At 37.0% G+C, this 19053-nt stretch overlaps 1 protein-coding gene across 1 annotated transcript in view; it reads right to left on the bottom strand.

The window, feature by feature from the left end:
- Positions 1–19053, bottom strand: part of LOC109110407 (rho guanine nucleotide exchange factor 26-like) — an 85060-nt gene that overhangs the window by 39940 nt on the left and 26067 nt on the right. Inside the window, exons 5-10 of the mRNA XM_042775037.1 lie at positions 17948–18004; positions 16947–17107; positions 5281–5433; positions 3045–3174; positions 1983–2057; positions 1792–1881 (exon numbers count right to left, since the gene is read on the bottom strand). Of these exons, the coding sequence (XP_042630971.1) occupies positions 1792–1881; positions 1983–2057; positions 3045–3174; positions 5281–5433; positions 16947–17107; positions 17948–18004 (666 nt within the window). The remainder of the gene's footprint in view (positions 1–1791; positions 1882–1982; positions 2058–3044; positions 3175–5280; positions 5434–16946; positions 17108–17947; positions 18005–19053) is intronic.

Genomic DNA, 19053 nt, shown 5'->3' with positions numbered 1-19053 from the left:
GTACTTCTTTCTGTAATTTGAATTAACTTGAATTATCTTACTGACTGAACAACTCAATAGGAGCGGTCCTTGACTTAATAAGCTGAAAGTCACTGTTGTGTCTTGTACTTAAGGCTCATAAGACTTAAATCAGTATAATGACTCAATGTTTGCTCATTTGACAAGTGGTTATGTGTGTGTGTAACAGGATAAGCAATAGAAATGGAGATGTTTACACCTGGTATTAAGATGCATTATTGTCAATTTGATCACAAATGGACAGCGCTAAATACAGGTGTAAACCGGGTCCAAAACGTTTGAGCTTGTCCACTTTCAACAACTTCCAGTGGTAGTCAAAAACACTTTCGTACAGAATGTTTTCATAGTGTAATCTCTGCCTACTGACCTAATCCTTAAAGGGTAATGAAACCCCCTGTTTCAGCACTGGTTAGTTCTCACCAGTTTTTAAAAAATGCTGAAAAAGTGGGCGTGGTGTGCTGCGGAGTGGAGGGGGAAGAGGGGAGACACACAGCACAGACAGCTTCAGAGTTTCATTTAGCTCCCATCAAGTTAAAAACACAAATAAATGCACAGCCACTTGCACTCTGCATTGAAAACATATATATGAACGCGCTGTTGCACCTCTGATAACTTTAGGCTTATTCTGTGGTGTTTATATAAGCACTTTTATGGGTTGTGTCATGGAGCTGTAAAAATGGTTACACTCACTAAGTGAATGAATCACGTTTGTGCCGAAATCTTATTACAAAGCAACACAAACACTCTCCTTCGATCCATGAACGTTTCTCTCAGTACATGTGCCTGGTCTCGCAGTCTGAAGCATCTGACATAGTAAATCAATACATGCTGTTGTGAATAATTAAGCGAAGTGTCTTTTCATAGGATAAGAACATGCAGTCTCATGAATAATTTCATAGACACCAACACGTCATCGATGTACTATAGTCCATTGCCACGTCACAAATTGTGACATCAACACGATGTAGATTTAAACCCGGAAGATGAAAATAGCGCAAAAAAAGCTTAAAATTAACCAGTTTTCTCCAACAGTTAGAACTATCGAATGCTAACATAGTCTTCTATGATGTGCAACACAAACACCTCTGCTAAAATCTCAGTAAAAGTAGTCCGGGGTTCATGACCCTTTAAACAGTACAAGACATGTTGTTAAAGTGTGCTAGTTGGATGGGATTTAAAATTTGTGATTTCAATTATTTAAAATCATCTGAAATCATAAGCTTTGTGTGAAGGTGAAATATTTTGCACAATGTTCTTATACCATTCCTGATTCTAACACAACCCCACTGCGTTGGGACTAATTTTGTGGCTTTCAGAGCAAAGCTGCTGCTCTCTGTATCATTTTCCATTGTCTGAAAGTTGTTGAATGTGGACAAAAGAGATGGATTAAAAAAGCAGGTGTAAACAGGAATGTCTACTTGGGATCTGATTGACCAAAATGCATCTTAATGGCAGGTGTAAACAGGGCCTTAGACCAAAAACGTTGACTCAGCCAAAGCAGGAGTTTGGTGTAGTTTGATCGGACAGACAGAAAATGTTTGAAACTTGCTTTGAAAATTACTCACTTTGAAAATTACACATTCAGAGGACCGCTTTGTTGTAACAACTTTCTTTTTTATTGGTACTTTCATTAATAAATCATTAATATATAGCCCAGTGTTAGTATATATTATGGACCAGTGGGTGCTTCCTTAAAAATATTAAAAGAATCATCAAGGCAGTGGAATTAAGTAGAATAGTTAAATTCCTTTCACATTTGTTTTATTCTCTTACCTTAATTTTAAACTCCAACTGGGAATTGATGGTGTACATCATTTCTGTTCTCTCCATTGTACGAGCACCCTCATTACATTTCCTCACAAGCTGTGTATGCACACATACAGAAATAAAAAGGTGATTATTAACTAAGGCCTTCTCAGACAACACTAGAAAAACCTACAGTGGTAATTCCCAACATTTCTCACCTTGCTGACAACATGCATTGCATTTTTACATGCCTCATAGGGGGTCGAATCTTTGGGCGTCTTCTGGCATATGGTCTACAAGACAAAAAACTTTATGAATCAAATTTATCTTAGAACTGTTGGTGCTTGAGTACACAGTTTAATATGCTGTAAATCTAAAATAGACTTGCATCAGAACTTGTTTCCTGTTTGTACAATAGTTTTTAGTTTATTGTTCCTGAAGCTTTTCAAACATTTTTCTCTAATGGAGTACTCTCAAACTTTTTCTCACGCTTGTCTGATATTTCCCAGCTAGAGTTTTACTTGTTTCTGAGCTGTGGGAAGAAAGAGAAAAAGAAGGAAAGAAAACCAATCCCAACATTCTCATGCTCAGAGTTAGCCAGCCAAGCTCTACTGTCCTAAAGTAGGAAACCCACTACCAAGCTCAGGGGACCCACAAAGCAACAAAGAGATGGAAAGATGAGAGGGTGAGAAAGCAAGAAAAGGTCTGCAGGAAGGAGGGAAGAAAGGCGATAAATGAAAACAAGAGTTGTGAGGACAGGGACTATGGAGAACTTTCTAGGTCATCTTTAGTGCAGCTTACTCCCTCAATTCGTTTTACAAACAAAATCCTGTGTAGAAAGAAAAGATGATAGAGAGGAAACAACACCACTGTTTTAAACCATCTTTTAAATATAATAAAATAGCCTCAAACCAACTCACTCCATTTACCTTATGCTGAAATACTGTTGAAAAGTCTCAAGCAATAATAAATAAATCTAATCAGAATTGTTAGTGTTAAACAAAGAGGCTCTTAAAGTTAAAACTTTACTTAAATGAAATGGAAGAACAGAAGAGAGTATAAATTTGAGAGAAAAACATGAAAAGAAAATAAATAAAAACAAGAAGTAACAGGAGATTTTAATTGGTTTAAATTGGTGTTAAAATAAATAAAAACAAGAAGTAACAGGAGATTTTAATTGGTTTAAATTGATGTCTTATGTAACAGTGACCATCCTCCAGGTCAGTTAAACATGTTAACAGAGGTCAGACAAGGGGAGGTCGAGGGATAATGTCACTCACATCCATCAACAGGGGCAGCCGTGTGACTCTCTGCATGGGAAGGATGAGGAAAGAGATCATGGGAAGGTTTCGGCAGTCTGGGTGTGCCTCGATCCGTGTGAGTACCTCCTTAAAGGATGGGCTTTTATTGCTGAAGGAATAAATGGACTGTTAAACTAGTGATTGGCCACAGAATGTCATGTGATCCCTATGATATATAATAAAATATCACTATGCAACAAATAAAAAGGTGCACCTTCATTTCTTCTAATTGCAATTTTATTCCTCATAATTGCAACTTTATATCTTGCAGTTTGACTTTATTTTTGCTAATCATAACTTTGAGACATCACAAATAAGAAGGTGATTTTAAGTCACACCTCTATCTCACATGACTTTTTTATATAACAATATATCTGTGACTTGACATCTGGGACTTTGTTTCACTTAATAGTGATTATATCATACAATCTCAACTTTGTTTCTCGCAGTTTTACTTTATATCTCACAGCTGTGACTCTCTCTCTCTTAGGGGTCATTAATTGAGAAATCAAATTTCCCTTGATCTTTTAAGAGCTCATTGTAGTATAAAAACATCTTGTAAGTTTCAGAGCTCAAAACTTCCTTGTTAGTCCAAAAAACAGCTTTTATTCGTTTCAGACTTGGTCTCTTTATGAAGTAATAGTGCAAAGAAAGAACAACTCTGCATGCCTACTTATACATCATCGCGTCTTTGGCCCTGCTCACTGGTGCGTTAGTCAGATGAGAAGGAGAGAAGAGCAATAAAGGATCACTGGAGTAAAAATATCATTACTAATACCTTCCAAAGCATTTTAATCCTAGGAAAGTGGTTTTTTATTTTCAACTATGTGGATGTCTAAGTTGGTTTTTTTTTTTTGTTCTATTTTGTTGTCTTAGTTTTGAATTATTTGTTGTTCAAATTTGTTCAATACATTTCACTGTAGATTCCTTGGACCTTACAGTAATACCAATATGTTTTAGGTGATTGTTGATATGTAATGATTTGTGTACCGATGTTCTTTGTCTCAATCATTTATTGCTGTTTATGTGTCAGTAAATCAAGCCAGTGACTTACTAGATGTTGTTTCTTTTAGTGGCATGAAAATAATCTATTACTGTGATTAAATTATATACATAAAGCAGTCAATGAATGCTCCCTTTATAATCATGGGAGTCACACAGTGCGAGTTTATTATCAATGATGCAGTCTACACTGCACAATAAATCTCTTACAATGACGAGCACTGCATTCATGTGTTCAACAGTCTGTCATCATCTGCTTCAATGAAATTTTCATGCGACAGGAGTAGATCTAAATATAATGCTATAACCAACACTTTTCACAATGAGTTAATCTCAACAGCTGTAATGATAAAAACGTAGTAAAAGTTTTCGAAAGAGCTCCACATGTAATACCTTTATATTCCACAACTGTGACCATATCCCATAACTGAAACATTTGTATCTCACTATCTGATTATATTTCTTGCATCTGTGACATTGTTTCTTGTGATTTGAACTTAAAGGGTTAGTTCACCCAAAACTCTGGGGGGTGAACAAAGTCCTCCTGTAGCGACTCCATGCGTTTTTGAAGTCAGCTTTATGCATGCGCTGGTGAGTCTCGTGAAAACCAACGTTTGTTTACAGGATCAAAAGAAGCAAAAAACCAGTCTCCTCTTGGCTTATATCGAAATCCTCCGACATTCTTCTTTACAAATCCTTGTTTTGTACTTTTAATTAGTGACCGTTGTTTTGTTTTGATCTCTCCGCTGTGTTTCCGTGTGCGTCACTTCTGAGCAGCGCATGCACAAAGCTGACCTCATGCGTAATTCCCCCAGAACTGCTTCCGTTTACAACAGTGAGTGCAAACTAGATTCAAGTGATTATTACGTGGATATTTTTCTTATAAGAATGCATCGATTCACTACAGGAGGCTTTTGTTCACCCCCCAGAGCCGTGTGAGACACTTTTTTTTTTTTAATGGGAGGGTTTTTTTTTTTTATTTTTTTTTGTGATGAAGTGATGCAACAGCGGCTGCTGTGATGGTGGTTGTTGGATGAAAGAATATTTTTAATATAACTCCGACTGGATTCGTTTGAAAGAAGAACATCATATACACCTAGGATGCCTCGGGGGTGCGTAAAACGCAGCCTAATTTTCATTTTTGGGTGAATTAACCCTTTAATATCTCTCAGTCGAAGCAGTGACAGTCTGCGTGTATGTGTGCTGTACTCACAGCAGCCTTTGAAGGGTTCTCTGCTGGTACACTTCATTCGAGCAGTATGTCACATAGGGGTCAAAGTTTGACTGGGTGTGCCTTATAACGATGTCACTTATGTCATTGATTACAATGTTCTGCTGGTGCCGATCCTCAAGTTCCTTGAAGAACCTGAAGGGAGAAAGGGGAGGAAAACAATTGCATGAAAGCAATAACATGTATGACATGCCTCACATAACATCAACATGAGTCAAAGCTGATGCAGGGAGCACCCTGTTTTAGTTGTTACATGTGCACAAACACACTTGGGGTCAACCAATTATCGGCAACGATATTAAGCATTTTTAGGATTATCGGTATTGGTCATTTTTAAAACCGATTCTCTGATAAAATAACTTAATTTTGAAACGTGCCATTTGGCTCTGATGCAGCCTGTCAGAACTCACTACTCCGTGGCCTAAAAAAGCAATCTCCTCCCACCACCCGTGTGATTTGTTGGGAGTCAAAAGTCTGACCAATCAATGTGCAATTCACTCTCACTCCGAAAGCACTTGCTAACTGGCGCTACTTCAGTGATCATGCATCAGTTGTCTCTCACAGGTAAAGCAGCAGCAGACATTGCTTAAGTTGGAATAAATCCCAATCCACTAATGTAACACTGATGTTGCAAAACACCTCAATATTATCTATGATTTCTGCAGTGCAGAGAACACGGACGGAATCGCAGAATCCAGTCATGTAAATGGAATTTACTGTATGACGTGGAATGTCACGGAATCTGTCAAAGTTTGGATGAAATAATCAAAAGTAGGTCAGTGCACTTAAATAGAGTTGCAATATGGACTAGCAGCCTATCTGTAAATATTAAGCCACAAAAATACTATTTAAATACGAATCCAGCATGTTCTGCATGTCTGTGTATGTAAATGGAACAGACACATGGTTTTGTTTTCTTCACATACAAAGTGTGCGACGTTTGCAGTGATTTCAGCTTCTGTCGTCTCACTACGTGAGGACATAAATACATGAACAACATCTCCAGAACTGATCTGACTCCCTCTGAGAGTCACTTCAGGAACATTTGACAGTTTAATTTGAGTAAAACTATCGTCATATCATTTACATAGGCTACAGAAACTTAAAAGTTCCTCATGCCAACCTGTCAAAATATAAGTTTGGGTAAGCTTAAAGAAATTATCAGAAATATATTACTGTGGTGCAGTATGATATACATATCCTCATGGCAACAATTATTAATATTTTTTTTTGTTAGATTAATGATATAATAAGATATTTCTTGCATGTTTTAATTTTAATAGTAAACCTTTTGATTGCCTAAAAAATAAAGAGTTTATCTCTCATTTAATTAAAAGATATATTAAATTAATTTATGCCGTCATTTGCACTGTGCTGTAAATTAAAACTAACTGAAATTTCTAGTGTCACATAGGCCAAGATTAGGATGACAAGAATTTAGACATTTCAATAGGCTATTGAACTTAGTGTGCCTGTAAAAGGCTATTAGTGTTATAGTTCCATGAAAACAGTAGCAGTCTTCTTAACAACTTTTACAATATAGCTATAAAGACAAACCAATTATTTGTATAATGAATTATTATCAATTATTATCAGTTATGTTTTAGCCATCAGAAAATAATTAATGAGGAATTATGAGAGGCTATGCTATTACACATACATTTCTAACACGTATATTATTGAAGCCAAATACTTACATTTCCCCAAGCTGTTTAGCTGTTGTGTTTTATTTATAGGGTTGTTGTTGAGTATTAATGTTTAATCATTTTTCATACAGTGGCCCTGCTTTTAACTCTCTCTTTATATTACCCTCATTGCAAATGGATGGAAGACAAGAGTAATAAACTCAACCAACACCAGGGAAGGCAGTTTTTGTCAGAGCCATTGTTATTCTTAATTTTGACATTAATTTTCATTTTTACACCAGATATATATATTGGTTCAAAATATCGGTTATCGGTCTACTTGATCTGTAATAATCGGTATCGGCCCTGAAAAACACACATCGGTTGACCCCTGAAACACACTCATACATCCAGCACAGACACATATGAAACACAAAGACAGGAAGGTGTTTTAACACCTTCTTTCCCAGCTTATGATCACATCAGAGCACAGGATGTCCCAAAGCCCCTCAAATGACCAACCAGGGATGGCAGAATGAAAATCATTCACACATGCTCTTCCTGACAGGACACACACTTCACAACCAGTCATTGGGTATTCACGATTTTCCAGTAATCCAGAGGATGCAGCTCAGAGCCATCTGTGCTAGAACCCAGCGTGACCTTTGGTTCACAATCTCACAATAGACCAGAGAAAGACACAACCTGAATGCTAAATCTGGAATTGATGTCAGTCAGGTTATTAGCACAAGGGCTGTGACCTCAGGACCTTCCTACAGGTGTTTGAAGCCCTATCAGCTTTACAGGGACAAGAATTAACCGATGCAGTCCAAATGAACAGGACTTAATATACATTTGTACAAAGGGCAACTATTAAACAAATTCAGCAGCAAAATCAATGTTTTTGCAAGAAACAAACGTCTATTTCTGTTCTTGGGGGTTTAAACAGTTACTGAAAGCAAATTTCAGCTGCTGTGTCAGTGTGTATATTTTTGTGTGGCAAAATCAAGTTTTGTTTTCACTTACAAAAGACTCTGTCCACAGCAATACAAGGAACCACAGTGGAGGAATGCAAGTTATCTGAGCAATCCACCACACAAGGACACATGTGAAGCAGGGCATTTCAGGGTTCCTATGCACTTTTGCTCTGTTGCAGAATTAAGGCAACTGTGCATGTTCAACCATGTTATTTATAGCAGGCTCAGTGTCTATTCAAAGCAGACTCATTTGTCCTTTTTTTCAGTTCGTGAATCATGGAGGACCAGAATGAAAGTTTTATTTTGTGCAATATATATTCAACCAGATTGAGGGACACCGTCAATGACATCAATGTCACATCAACTAATTACTTCAAAAGAACTAACTCTTGTATGTCCTTGTTTTTAGGTATCCATCAATGTTTGTTTGTAAATGAGTATTTGTGTTTTTTTTTTTTGAAACGCTACACTTGATGATGCTTATTATGCCAGTAAAAGAGGAAAGCAATAACAAAGTTCAAATGTCTGTCTGTGGTTTTCTGAATAAGAAATCTAAATAAGAAAGACTCCTTGCTTTTTAGGGTGCAAGTGTAAGATTTATTGGATTGTTTAAACATCAGTTATTCAGAAGCACATCTCAAGTTAAATGAGCCTCATCGTGAAACATTTTGTCAAACCAGTCCTTCAGAAGAAAACATTGATCCACTGACTAGAAAACATTCAGGCAGGGTATTGCTATTGTGTCTGAGAAATGGTCAATGGGGAGATGATTTCACTTTACAACCTTCAAGGCAGTGTACCATGCTCTGAGACAAAGAGTCGTAAACTTTCCCTCCAAAAGTTCAAGACAGCATTGGCTCTTTGATCCCCTAGAGGTGTGACCTCAATAGGGCTTGGGCGCCGCGTTGCATTCTTGGACGGGGACGGCTATGTTGATGGCGTCGTGAATGTAAACATACAGCAAGTCGAACGAGAAGAAACAGAGTTGGGAGAAAAAAAAATATGTTAAAATCGCGAAAAGGTTGTGGGATTTACAGGGATATGCTAAGTAGGGATGCCAGGGATCGGTATGTGGACAAAAATGTGGACAAAATCGGCACTATTAACGGTTTGGATCAATATGAAAATCCCAACAAAGAGTGGAGCACCGACGACGAGTTGCTGCCGCACTTTTGCATTACAGATATCTTCGGCTACCTTGTTTGTTTTGTGAGCGCCTACACTTCAGAACAGTTCCGAAGCTACAAGTCATTGGAGTCTCATGTGCAGTTCACAAATGGATGGGTTAAGGAGCTGCAGATCATAAAGCCGGCAAACAGTATACAGTAATCCGGACAAAGGTAAACTGCACTCCGCCTAGTTGCTAGTTTAGTAACCGTTAGTGCTAACAACCATTCACATGTACTTTTAACTAACTTATATGTTTCAAAAGTTTAGTTAGTAGCTGTCAACCCTCCCGTTTTTTTCCGGGGTTCTCGTGTATTTGAGCTCTTTTCCCGCTGTCTTCCCGTTGTAGTATTTTCCTGTAAAATATCCCGTTAGCCCTTCCATCGGACCTGTCAGTCTCTGTGCTGTTGTCCTGTTGCTACAAGTTGCCCTTCCAGCAAAACAGATATTTTCAAACCATCGTTTTGCTTAACGTTACTTGAAAGCAACCTTAGCGTGATATTGGCCTTTTTAAGATAACAGCGTGGTTGTTGTGAGAGCACGATTTCACACCAATGTAAGCAAAGTCACGTTAGACATAGCTTCACAATCTCGCTTAGTTAATGCAGCAGTTTTGTGGTACGAATTTTTGCTGTCAGCAGAGGGACAGCAACAGAAAGATGAATGTAGAAATGTTCCGGTTTTTTTGGATGAGTAGCCCAGGAAATTTCCCTTATTTTCAGTGTTTACTTAAGCTATATAAATTAATATTCAGATATTATACCTCACTTGGTCTCCGTGGTCGCGCTTCCAAGCAGGAAAGCAGTGGCAAGTTAATCCATTTTTTTTCAAAGGGCGATTATGTGTTGCGCTATTACACCCCACAATACAGCAACGGTTTACCATGGTTGAAATAGATTTTTTTTAATTAATCAAATTAAGACACACGGCTGAGAGGGAGTATGTCTAAACACTGCGCAGTAGTCCGAGTAGCAGTAAAGGAGGCCATCAGCATGGCGGCCACGCCAAGTAATGACGTCACGACGCCCAAGCCCTATAGAGGATAAAGGCAAAAACATCAATGACCCATCCCCAGTCTGCAGTTCTGTTAGAATCTGAGAAGATGGGAATGCTGAGCTAGTCTTCTAAGGACACCCTAAGTTCATGCCAGGCCTTGACTTTCCATTAACCAAAGATCCTAGGATCTCAGCTGATGTCTCTCTTAGCTCTTTTTCACTTCCCACTGGGAAGAAACTCCCAATCACCATCGATTCAGGACATCTTTGGAATTCATCACAAACCCGGAAGAACGTGATCGCAAGTCCAAAACCTTGAGTCTATCAAGACTTTCATCCTAGACTGGATGCGACCATTTTTTGATTAAATGATCTTTATTTTGAATACCCCCACACCACCCCCAGCGCTACCAAATCTACTCCTGGCGCCACCGTCTGTAGAACTTAGTAGTGCTGGTTCCACTGCTCTCAAATGTTAGTCTGGACTCCTGAAACTGATTTTTTTTTTTTTTTTTTCATGAATATATGATTTGACCTGAAGAATGAAAGCGATATCATACACTTGGAAAATAATGAGCTTTATCACACTCATAGACACTAGGGGTGTGACAATACACTTAGCTCACAAGGTGAGACAAAATGCAAATATTTGGTTCACTAGAACAAGACAATGTTTTAACACTTTAAGAACTTTCCAAATTACAAAATATTTGTCTTTTAATCATAAAAAGTAAAACAATGCAGTTGTATTTTGAAATGTTTTAACTAATATAGTGCTTTACTAATGATTATTTTGCTAATCAAGTAATCTACTGATTATTTTGACAAGTGAGTAATCTTGGTAACACTTTATTTCGATAGTCCACTTTAGACATTCTACTAACAGTAAGTAACTTTGCAACTACATGTCAACTAGCAGTTAGTAGAGTATTAGTAGACTGTCTGCTTAATACCTTCTAACACTTTCTTTGTCAACTTATTGTCAACTTATGCTAACCCTAAACCTACCCTAACAGTTTACTCTGAGAGTTAGTAGACATGTAGTTGCAAATTAATGAGAATTAGTTGACATGTAGTTACAAAGTTACTTATAGCTAGTAGAATGTCTAAAGTGGACTATCGAAATAAAGTATAACCATAATCTGATATTTTTTTAGTAATACAAATAGAACTAAGTTTAAAAAAAGGCTTTAATATGACTATATTTATATATAAAGTAACGATGAGGCAATAATATTTGGCCTCAAAAAAAATATCAATACCAAGTACATGGTTTTATTGAACAATACTGTTAAATGTAATATCCCTATATTATAACAAATACCTGCAGAGGGTGCCAATGGCCTGGTGATGTTTCATGTGATTCAACAACGTTTAAACCCATTTAATTTTAATATTTGGCCACATGCAAAGTAAGAAACTTTTATTTTGAAATCGTGATGTACAATAAATCGCATATTTAGAAATTTGTTGATGTATTTGCTTGTGTTGGCATAGGTTTAAATGATTTACATTACAAATCATGTGAGTAGTCTCCCATCCAGGTACTGACCAGGCTCAACCCCGCTTAGTTTAAGTGGGCAACCAGTCTCGGATTGCAGGGTGATATGGCTGTGGCGATAATGTGGTATAATGGCTGTGTCATTAGTAAAAAAGAACAAACAAACAAACAACATAAAACAGCGTAGACACGTGCAGCCAATGAGTCCGAGTCGCAGCTGAGCAGCATCACTGGAAAAGTTGTCAATCTTGTTCCCCTCTCTCTCCTCCCTATTGCCTACTTTTCCATCCATACTATCCTATTTAAAGAAAGGCACAGAAGCCCAAAATTATAACTACTGACTATTAAAATCTACACAATGCATTTCTAAAAGGTAAAATGTGTTCTGAGAGTTCTACACTCTTAACTGATAGCTGAAAGCAAAACAAGATTAGCCAAACTCAATATCTAAGCATGTATACAAGTTGTAGTTTTGCCAAGGCATCCAGCTCAAAACTTATTTTAGTTAGACTTAAACACAACCCTCTCTCAAACACAACACAGTTTACAACACAATAAGCTTAGACAGTATGCTTTAAATGCAATTATACCATGAGTTCATTATGTTTTACTGGAGCGGTGCTCATTGTCAGATGTCTTTAAATGTGTAAGTGTCCAAGCAAATGAGCCTGACCCATTTTCATACTCTTGTTTATATCATACTCCTGTTTATGATACTCTCCCACTGTGTATAGCTAGTGAATATTTAATCCATCTATGCGAACACTGGGTGGTTTTTGCTGTCATTCTAGCTTGCTGGACTTTGACTGCAGAGTTTGGATATGCACTGGCCACAGCTGTTAACAGCTCTGAGGGATATTTGTGAAGACAAGTATATGGTCATCAACAAGTTTAGATGAGTATACTGTCATCTATCACACACGCACACACACACACACACATAGAGACACACAGCTGTTCGCTTAAGCTAGCCCATAGTAATGGATGGTCGCGCAAGTGGACATGCTGTTCCTGAATACACAGAGGGGTTTGTGAGTGAGCGAGTTCAAAAAGAGAGTAGCATGACATAACTAACATAAGGTATGTGGAACAGCAGTACTCAGCCCATATAAATTGCGTTGCTGAACAGCAGGCAAAGAAAGTTTTATCATGTGACAAACATTCTTGCCTAATTTACCTAATTACATTTTTATCAATCCAGAATCCATTACTTTTCCCCATTCCATATGAAAGCAGAAAACTGAGCAGTATTAGTGTGGGATGAGCGTGTTCTCATAAATGAGACTCTCCAGCTGGACCGTTCCTCGCTGATGAATAGCACACTAAACTCAGTAAGTGAAAATATTTCTTGTAATACAGCTCTGTGCCCCTCACCAGGGGTCAGTCGGGGTAGATCCTGCCTGAAGGGCATTATGGCTCAACAGAACATTTGTTCATGAGTGTGGGCATCAGGGATCAGGGCCATACGAGTGTCAGGATGTGACATGGACAACACTGACGGGAAGAACATATGCACACAAACATAATGCACAGGCAAACAAAAGTTTTGTCATTTTATTCCTCTTCCTCCTCATTGACTGGATAGGTAAAGCACTGAGAAAGTGTCTAAAAACAACGGTCCTAAAAACAGAAAGATGGAGGTTTGCTGAATGTTCCATTGTGGAACTATCTAAGCAGTCTAACTGCTTGCTAATTTCACTTGGATGAAATGAAACATTCAGCACATTTTGTACTTGTTCTTAAAATCCCAAATGCAATGTAACATATGTAATACTTTAATAATTGACTAAAGAAATACAGTTCTTTATTTATAAAAATAAATAAACAAATCTTTCTAGTAAAATTCAGTAATTAAGTTAATTCTGTAAAAGTAGTTATACCATTATAATCTTGTCTGCTGAAAAAAACAAAAAAACTAATTGAATGGATTTCAAGGTTATAATAGGAATTGTATTGGTTTTAATGTAAACTATAATGGTGTCTATTTGATGGATTCTGTTGGTGGGATGTAATATGGCAGATGGCAACCAATAGAACAACAGTAATTCCTATTGGAATAATATTTTGTAATGGTTTAATGTAAACTAAGAATCTTTTTTCCTTTTCTTTTTTCAGCAGGGTAATGATACTCATACTTTGCTGCACATTATTGACAATATTGAGCTGAAGCTTGACTTTGCAAATCAAATCGCAATCGCAATATCTGTCAAAAAATCGTGATTAGATATTTTCCCCATATCGCACAGTCCTAAATAACAGTGTGAAAACTAAATAAAATAAACTATGATAAAAAGGCATACTGAATGTACAATATAAATAAAAACTACATTAAAACTTAAAAATTGCTATTGGTGCCTGCCTGTGTTTCTTGTATCAGCACTTCAGTCATATCACCAAATAAACTGAACTTTGGTCAGAGCTACTTACCACTCAATTCAATCGATTTTGTAACAAAAAACAATCCTTAAATGTTGCCCAAGTCATCTAATAACATGACATTTGAGCAATGATGGCATTAGACAGCAGGCGGCTGTTTTGAAAATAACAGTTGAAATTCTGCAGCAGAATGATGATATCTCGGATCATTATCTAGTCTCGTGTATACTCCATATAGCTAAAGCTGCACATTCAACTTCTTGTTACAAATATGGTAGAACCATCACTTCTACCACAAAAGACTGCTTTGTAAATAATCTTCCTGACTAGTCTCAATTCCTCATTATATCCAATAGCTCAGAAAAACTTGAGGATGTAACAGAAACTATTCTAGCACTTTAGATACGGTTCCTCCTTTACACTTGAAGAAGATTAAGTAAAACAGTTTGACACCGTGGTATAATGAGCACACTCACGCCTTAAAGAGAACAGCCCAGAAAATGGAGCGCAGCTTGAAAAAAAAATAGAGGTATTTCTTATTGCATGGCGGGAATGTACTTATAGAAAAGCTCTAAAAACTGCTAGATCTACTTACTTTTCATCTCTCTTAGAAGAGAACAAACACAACCCCAGGCATTTAGTCAATACAGTGGCTAAATTAACAAAAATTAAAGCATCAACAGATACAGAGATTTCCCAACAGCAGTAATGACTTTATGAGCTTCTTTACTTCCAAGATCAATACTATTAGAGATAAAATTATAACCATGCAGACGTCAGCCACAGTATCGCATCATATAATGCATATAATAGACCCCCTGAGGAACAATTCCACTCATTCTCTGCCATAGGGCAGGAAGAATTGTATAAACTTGTCAAATCATCAAAACCTACAGCATGTATGTTAGACCCTATTCCATCTAAGCTACTAAAAGAGGTGCTTCCAGAAGTCATAAATCTTCTTCTGAATATTATTAATTCATCAATGTCCTTAGGATATGTCCCTAAAACCTTCAAATTGGCTGTCATTAAGCATCTCATTAAAAAAAACACAACTTGATCCTAGAGAATTAGTTAATTACAGTCTTATCTCAAATCTCCTTTTTCTGTCAAAAATACTAGAAAAGGCAGTGTCCTCTCAGCTATGTTAGTTTTTGGAGAGAAATGGTATCTCTGAGGATTTCCAGTCAGGATTTAGACCATATCATAGTACTGAGACTGCTCTCATCAGAGTTACAAATGGCCTCTTATCATCCGATTGTGGTTGTATTTATCTATTAGTGCTACTGAAGCTTCGGAGGGACGGGGCCGAACATATTCTTCTCTCTAATAAAGGCAGGAATCTCTGTGTGTCTGTCTGTTTGCATTTTTATTATGTCGAGAACCATTCATCTAATTGACTACACGCATGGCGGGTTTGTTGCTACGGACCCAAAGGAGTGCAGTGTCGCATTTTGGGGCAATATAGACATGCGACACGTCTAGAATTAATAAACTTTTAATAATACACTTTGTCCTCACTCTTCTCACTGGATAAATGAAATCTGATCTGTGATGTGACTGTCGTTCGTTCGGCACACTGCATTGAGCAGCCGCATTCAGTTTTCAATTGTACTGTCTGATCTTAAACTGAACTAAATGATTTTTATTATTATAAAAAATCTAAACAACGGTGGGGGCGGTGCCGCGGTGGGGAAGTGACATTACCGATGTTTCGGCTTTACACCGGTATCACCATCAGCACCGTCTATCGTGGCAAGCCTAAAATGCAGAAACGTTAATTCATGCGTTCACGACCCCAAGGTTAGATTATTGTAATGCTTTATTGGGTGGTTGCTCTGCACGCTTAATAAACAAACTCCAACTGGTCTAAAATGCAGTAGCCAGAGTTCTTACTAGAACCATGAAGTACAACCATATTAGCCCGGTTCTGTCAACTCTGCACTGGCTCCCTATTAAACAACAAATACATTTCTAAATCTTGCTAATTACTTATAAAGCCCTGAATGGTTTAGCTCCTCAGTACTTGAGTGAGCTCATATCGCATTATAGTCCTTCATGTCTACTGCAACCTAAAAACTCTGGCCATTTAAAAAAAATACCTAGAATATCAAAATCAACTGCGGGCGGCAGAACCTTCTCCTATTTAGCACCCAAACTCTGGAACTATCTACCTAGTGTTGTTCGGGAGGCAGACACACTCTGTCAGTTTAAATCTAGATTAAAGATCCATCTCTTTAACCTGGCATAAACATAACACATTCTATAATTCAAATCTGTTAAAGGATTGTGAGGCTAGTATTGTATAAAGCCAACCAGTGTTGTATAAAGCACTATACAAATAAAGGTGACTTGACTTGACTATGCCCTTAAACTAAACATTTTACATATCATCAAATAGAAAATAGCCAGGAGCAAATAACACCTCTCTCTGCAAATGTAATGGTTTTGAGTTTCAGCTTCCTTTATTACCTGAAGCATCTGATGGACATAGTGGAATTTTGATGATGTACCAAAATTGGTGGAAAAAGGACAATGAACTAAAAAAGATCTCTCCTATTTACCAGCATGTGTTGAAAATAATTAATACCAACATGTTTTGCTGATGTTACACCACTCCAAACTGTCCCAATGAAAGCAGTAACCCCGGTCAGGTTGTTACAAACTGAATGTGAACAGTATTGAGCATTTCATATGTCAAAATCTAAATATAAATTTTCATATGTTAAACATGCACTGGCAATTTTCAATTTCCCTTGAGCAATTTAAGAAACTCCAGAAAATATGAGGTAGAATGCCAGGACAAGACCTAATACCTAACCAGCCAAATTTAGCAGCTCAAGACAGTATATCATAAGCACAGTCACGTTGCCAATATTCATTGTGAAAATTGAAACCTTAATTTTCCCAGGCCCCATATCAGCAAACTCTCAGTGCTAACAGAGATGCTATAAGCAAACTTCACAAATTTATCTCTGGTGAGGCTTCAGTCAAGAGAAGCTCTTACTTTTTGCTGGCCTCACAGACATCAACAATGTTGGAGAAGAGATGGTGATGGTCCGTTTTGTTAATGGTCTCACTGAGCTCATGTGAGTTCTTGAAGAGGCGGACAAGGATCTCCAAACTGTGTAAGTAACTGTGCTCTGATGAGATGACCTCAAATATGGCCTGAGGGAAAGAAATGTTATTTAGACATTGCATTTCAACTCTCCAGTTTCAATTACTACAGATATCATGCACATATTTCTCCTAGGATCTCTCCTAGCTGACAAAAAGATGGATATTAACAGGTGACAGCTGTCACGGAACTGAAAAGAATGGTCAAATTCCCAGCACCTTTTACATATCTGGACCTTTTTTCATATTTAAACTGTACTTGCCTTAATCTTGAAGAACTGCTCAATAAACATTTACTATATCAAACATGTATTTAACAAAAATACAGTAAAAACAGTACTATTGTGAAATAATACAATTCAAAATAACAGTTTTCTATGTAAATATATTTCAAATGTAATTTATTCCTGTGATTAATTAAAAGTTCAAAAGAACAACATTTAACCAGCATTAACAAGATATTTTTTTATGTCACTATTCATCAATTAAATGGATCCTTGCTTAATGAAATAATACATTTTTATTAAAAGAAAAATACTAAAATAAATCAAAATGAAATCGTACTGACTGCAAACTTTGGACAGAGTAGAATAACAATTTAAATGATCTAGGATCAAGGATCAAGTTTCTTTATCATCATCCTTTATCAGCCTAATGTGTTTAGAGTAAATATGACTTGTTGAATTTAATGCAAAACCAATAGATATAGTTCAGGAATATGCTTGTGCAAGGTCAGATTTTAATGTTTTATTCAAACTGGCAAATGGCGGGCTCCAGAGAAGTAGCAGAGAATTCAAACTAAAATAATATGTCTTTTAAAACTATTTGATATGAGCAAGACCAAAAAAGAGAGAATGAGAAAGTTAGAAAGGTTGACATATGGAACCTTACCTCTTGTCTCTTCTGTTCTTCTTGACTCAACATCTCAAACTTTCCACTTTTTTTAACCTGGAATACAGAGTCAAGGATAAGCACCTCACTTTAGTAATGAAAATTAATTATCCATAAAAAAACACCTTTCAGAATGCATGAACACTTAGGGCCAGATTTACTCATCTGCAAGTGATCTAATGACAAAGCACAAGTTAAAGAAAGATGCAGCCAGATCATTTCCATAATGACCAACACAATCTACCAACAGCAGAGCAAATTAGTGTAGAGTTGCAAACAAGCAAAGCTGATAAAAATCAGTGCAGGTTATCTACTAAAAACACAGGCACAAACTGGGTTAAGATATGATTTTTGGTCATTAAATAACTGTTCACAAATACCAGTAAATTGACTACTGCAAACCTTAGTAAATGACCTTGCATAATTTGTTTAAATACTCCCTTCCCATAAAATTTGCACCTGAAAGTCCTACATGCATGTCATTAGCAAATCTCAAATTGTAGTATTTTAACATCAATATAGGGTTTGTGCTGGGGCACACTGATAGTAAATCTGGCCATATGTATGAGAGGCAAGGTTAATCTTCTTCAAATAGTTAGGACAGACTGCTTTTACAACAACTGCAAACAACATGGCTGCGTACACAGTCACCGTTTCAGACTGAAAACAGCATTTGCTTACATGTGTGAGTGTTTAAATGTTTTGTTCAACAGCTGAAGTCACAACTGTATTCTAACTCCGGTAACCATAGCAACACTATCAAAGATGGTCCAAAACACTGGAAATTTTGTCTCAACTGACAGCATGTTATTAAATGAATCAAACTGAAAGCTGAATTTACTCTTCAGATACTTAAAATGACCAACAATGGCTTTAAATGTTTTGTAACCAAGTGCAGAGATTCCGCTTGCAAGCCATGGTTCTGAAATTAAGGGAGGGGGGACCTCTCAAGCAATTAGACAATGTATGAAACAAATAATTATGCAAGTTACCAAACACTGGTGAACTATAACTCTGTCCTACAGTACCTTCAGGAACTGTTGATTCCGGAAGTCTGGACAAAAATATTTCAAACCTAGAAGACTTTGAGCATGTATTGTCATTGT

This window comes from Cyprinus carpio, chromosome A18 (genome assembly GCF_018340385.1).
Source record: "Cyprinus carpio isolate SPL01 chromosome A18, ASM1834038v1, whole genome shotgun sequence".
Classification (NCBI taxonomy): Eukaryota; Metazoa; Chordata; class Actinopteri; order Cypriniformes; family Cyprinidae; genus Cyprinus; species Cyprinus carpio.
This window is presented reverse-complemented; position numbering and strand designations above follow the sequence as displayed.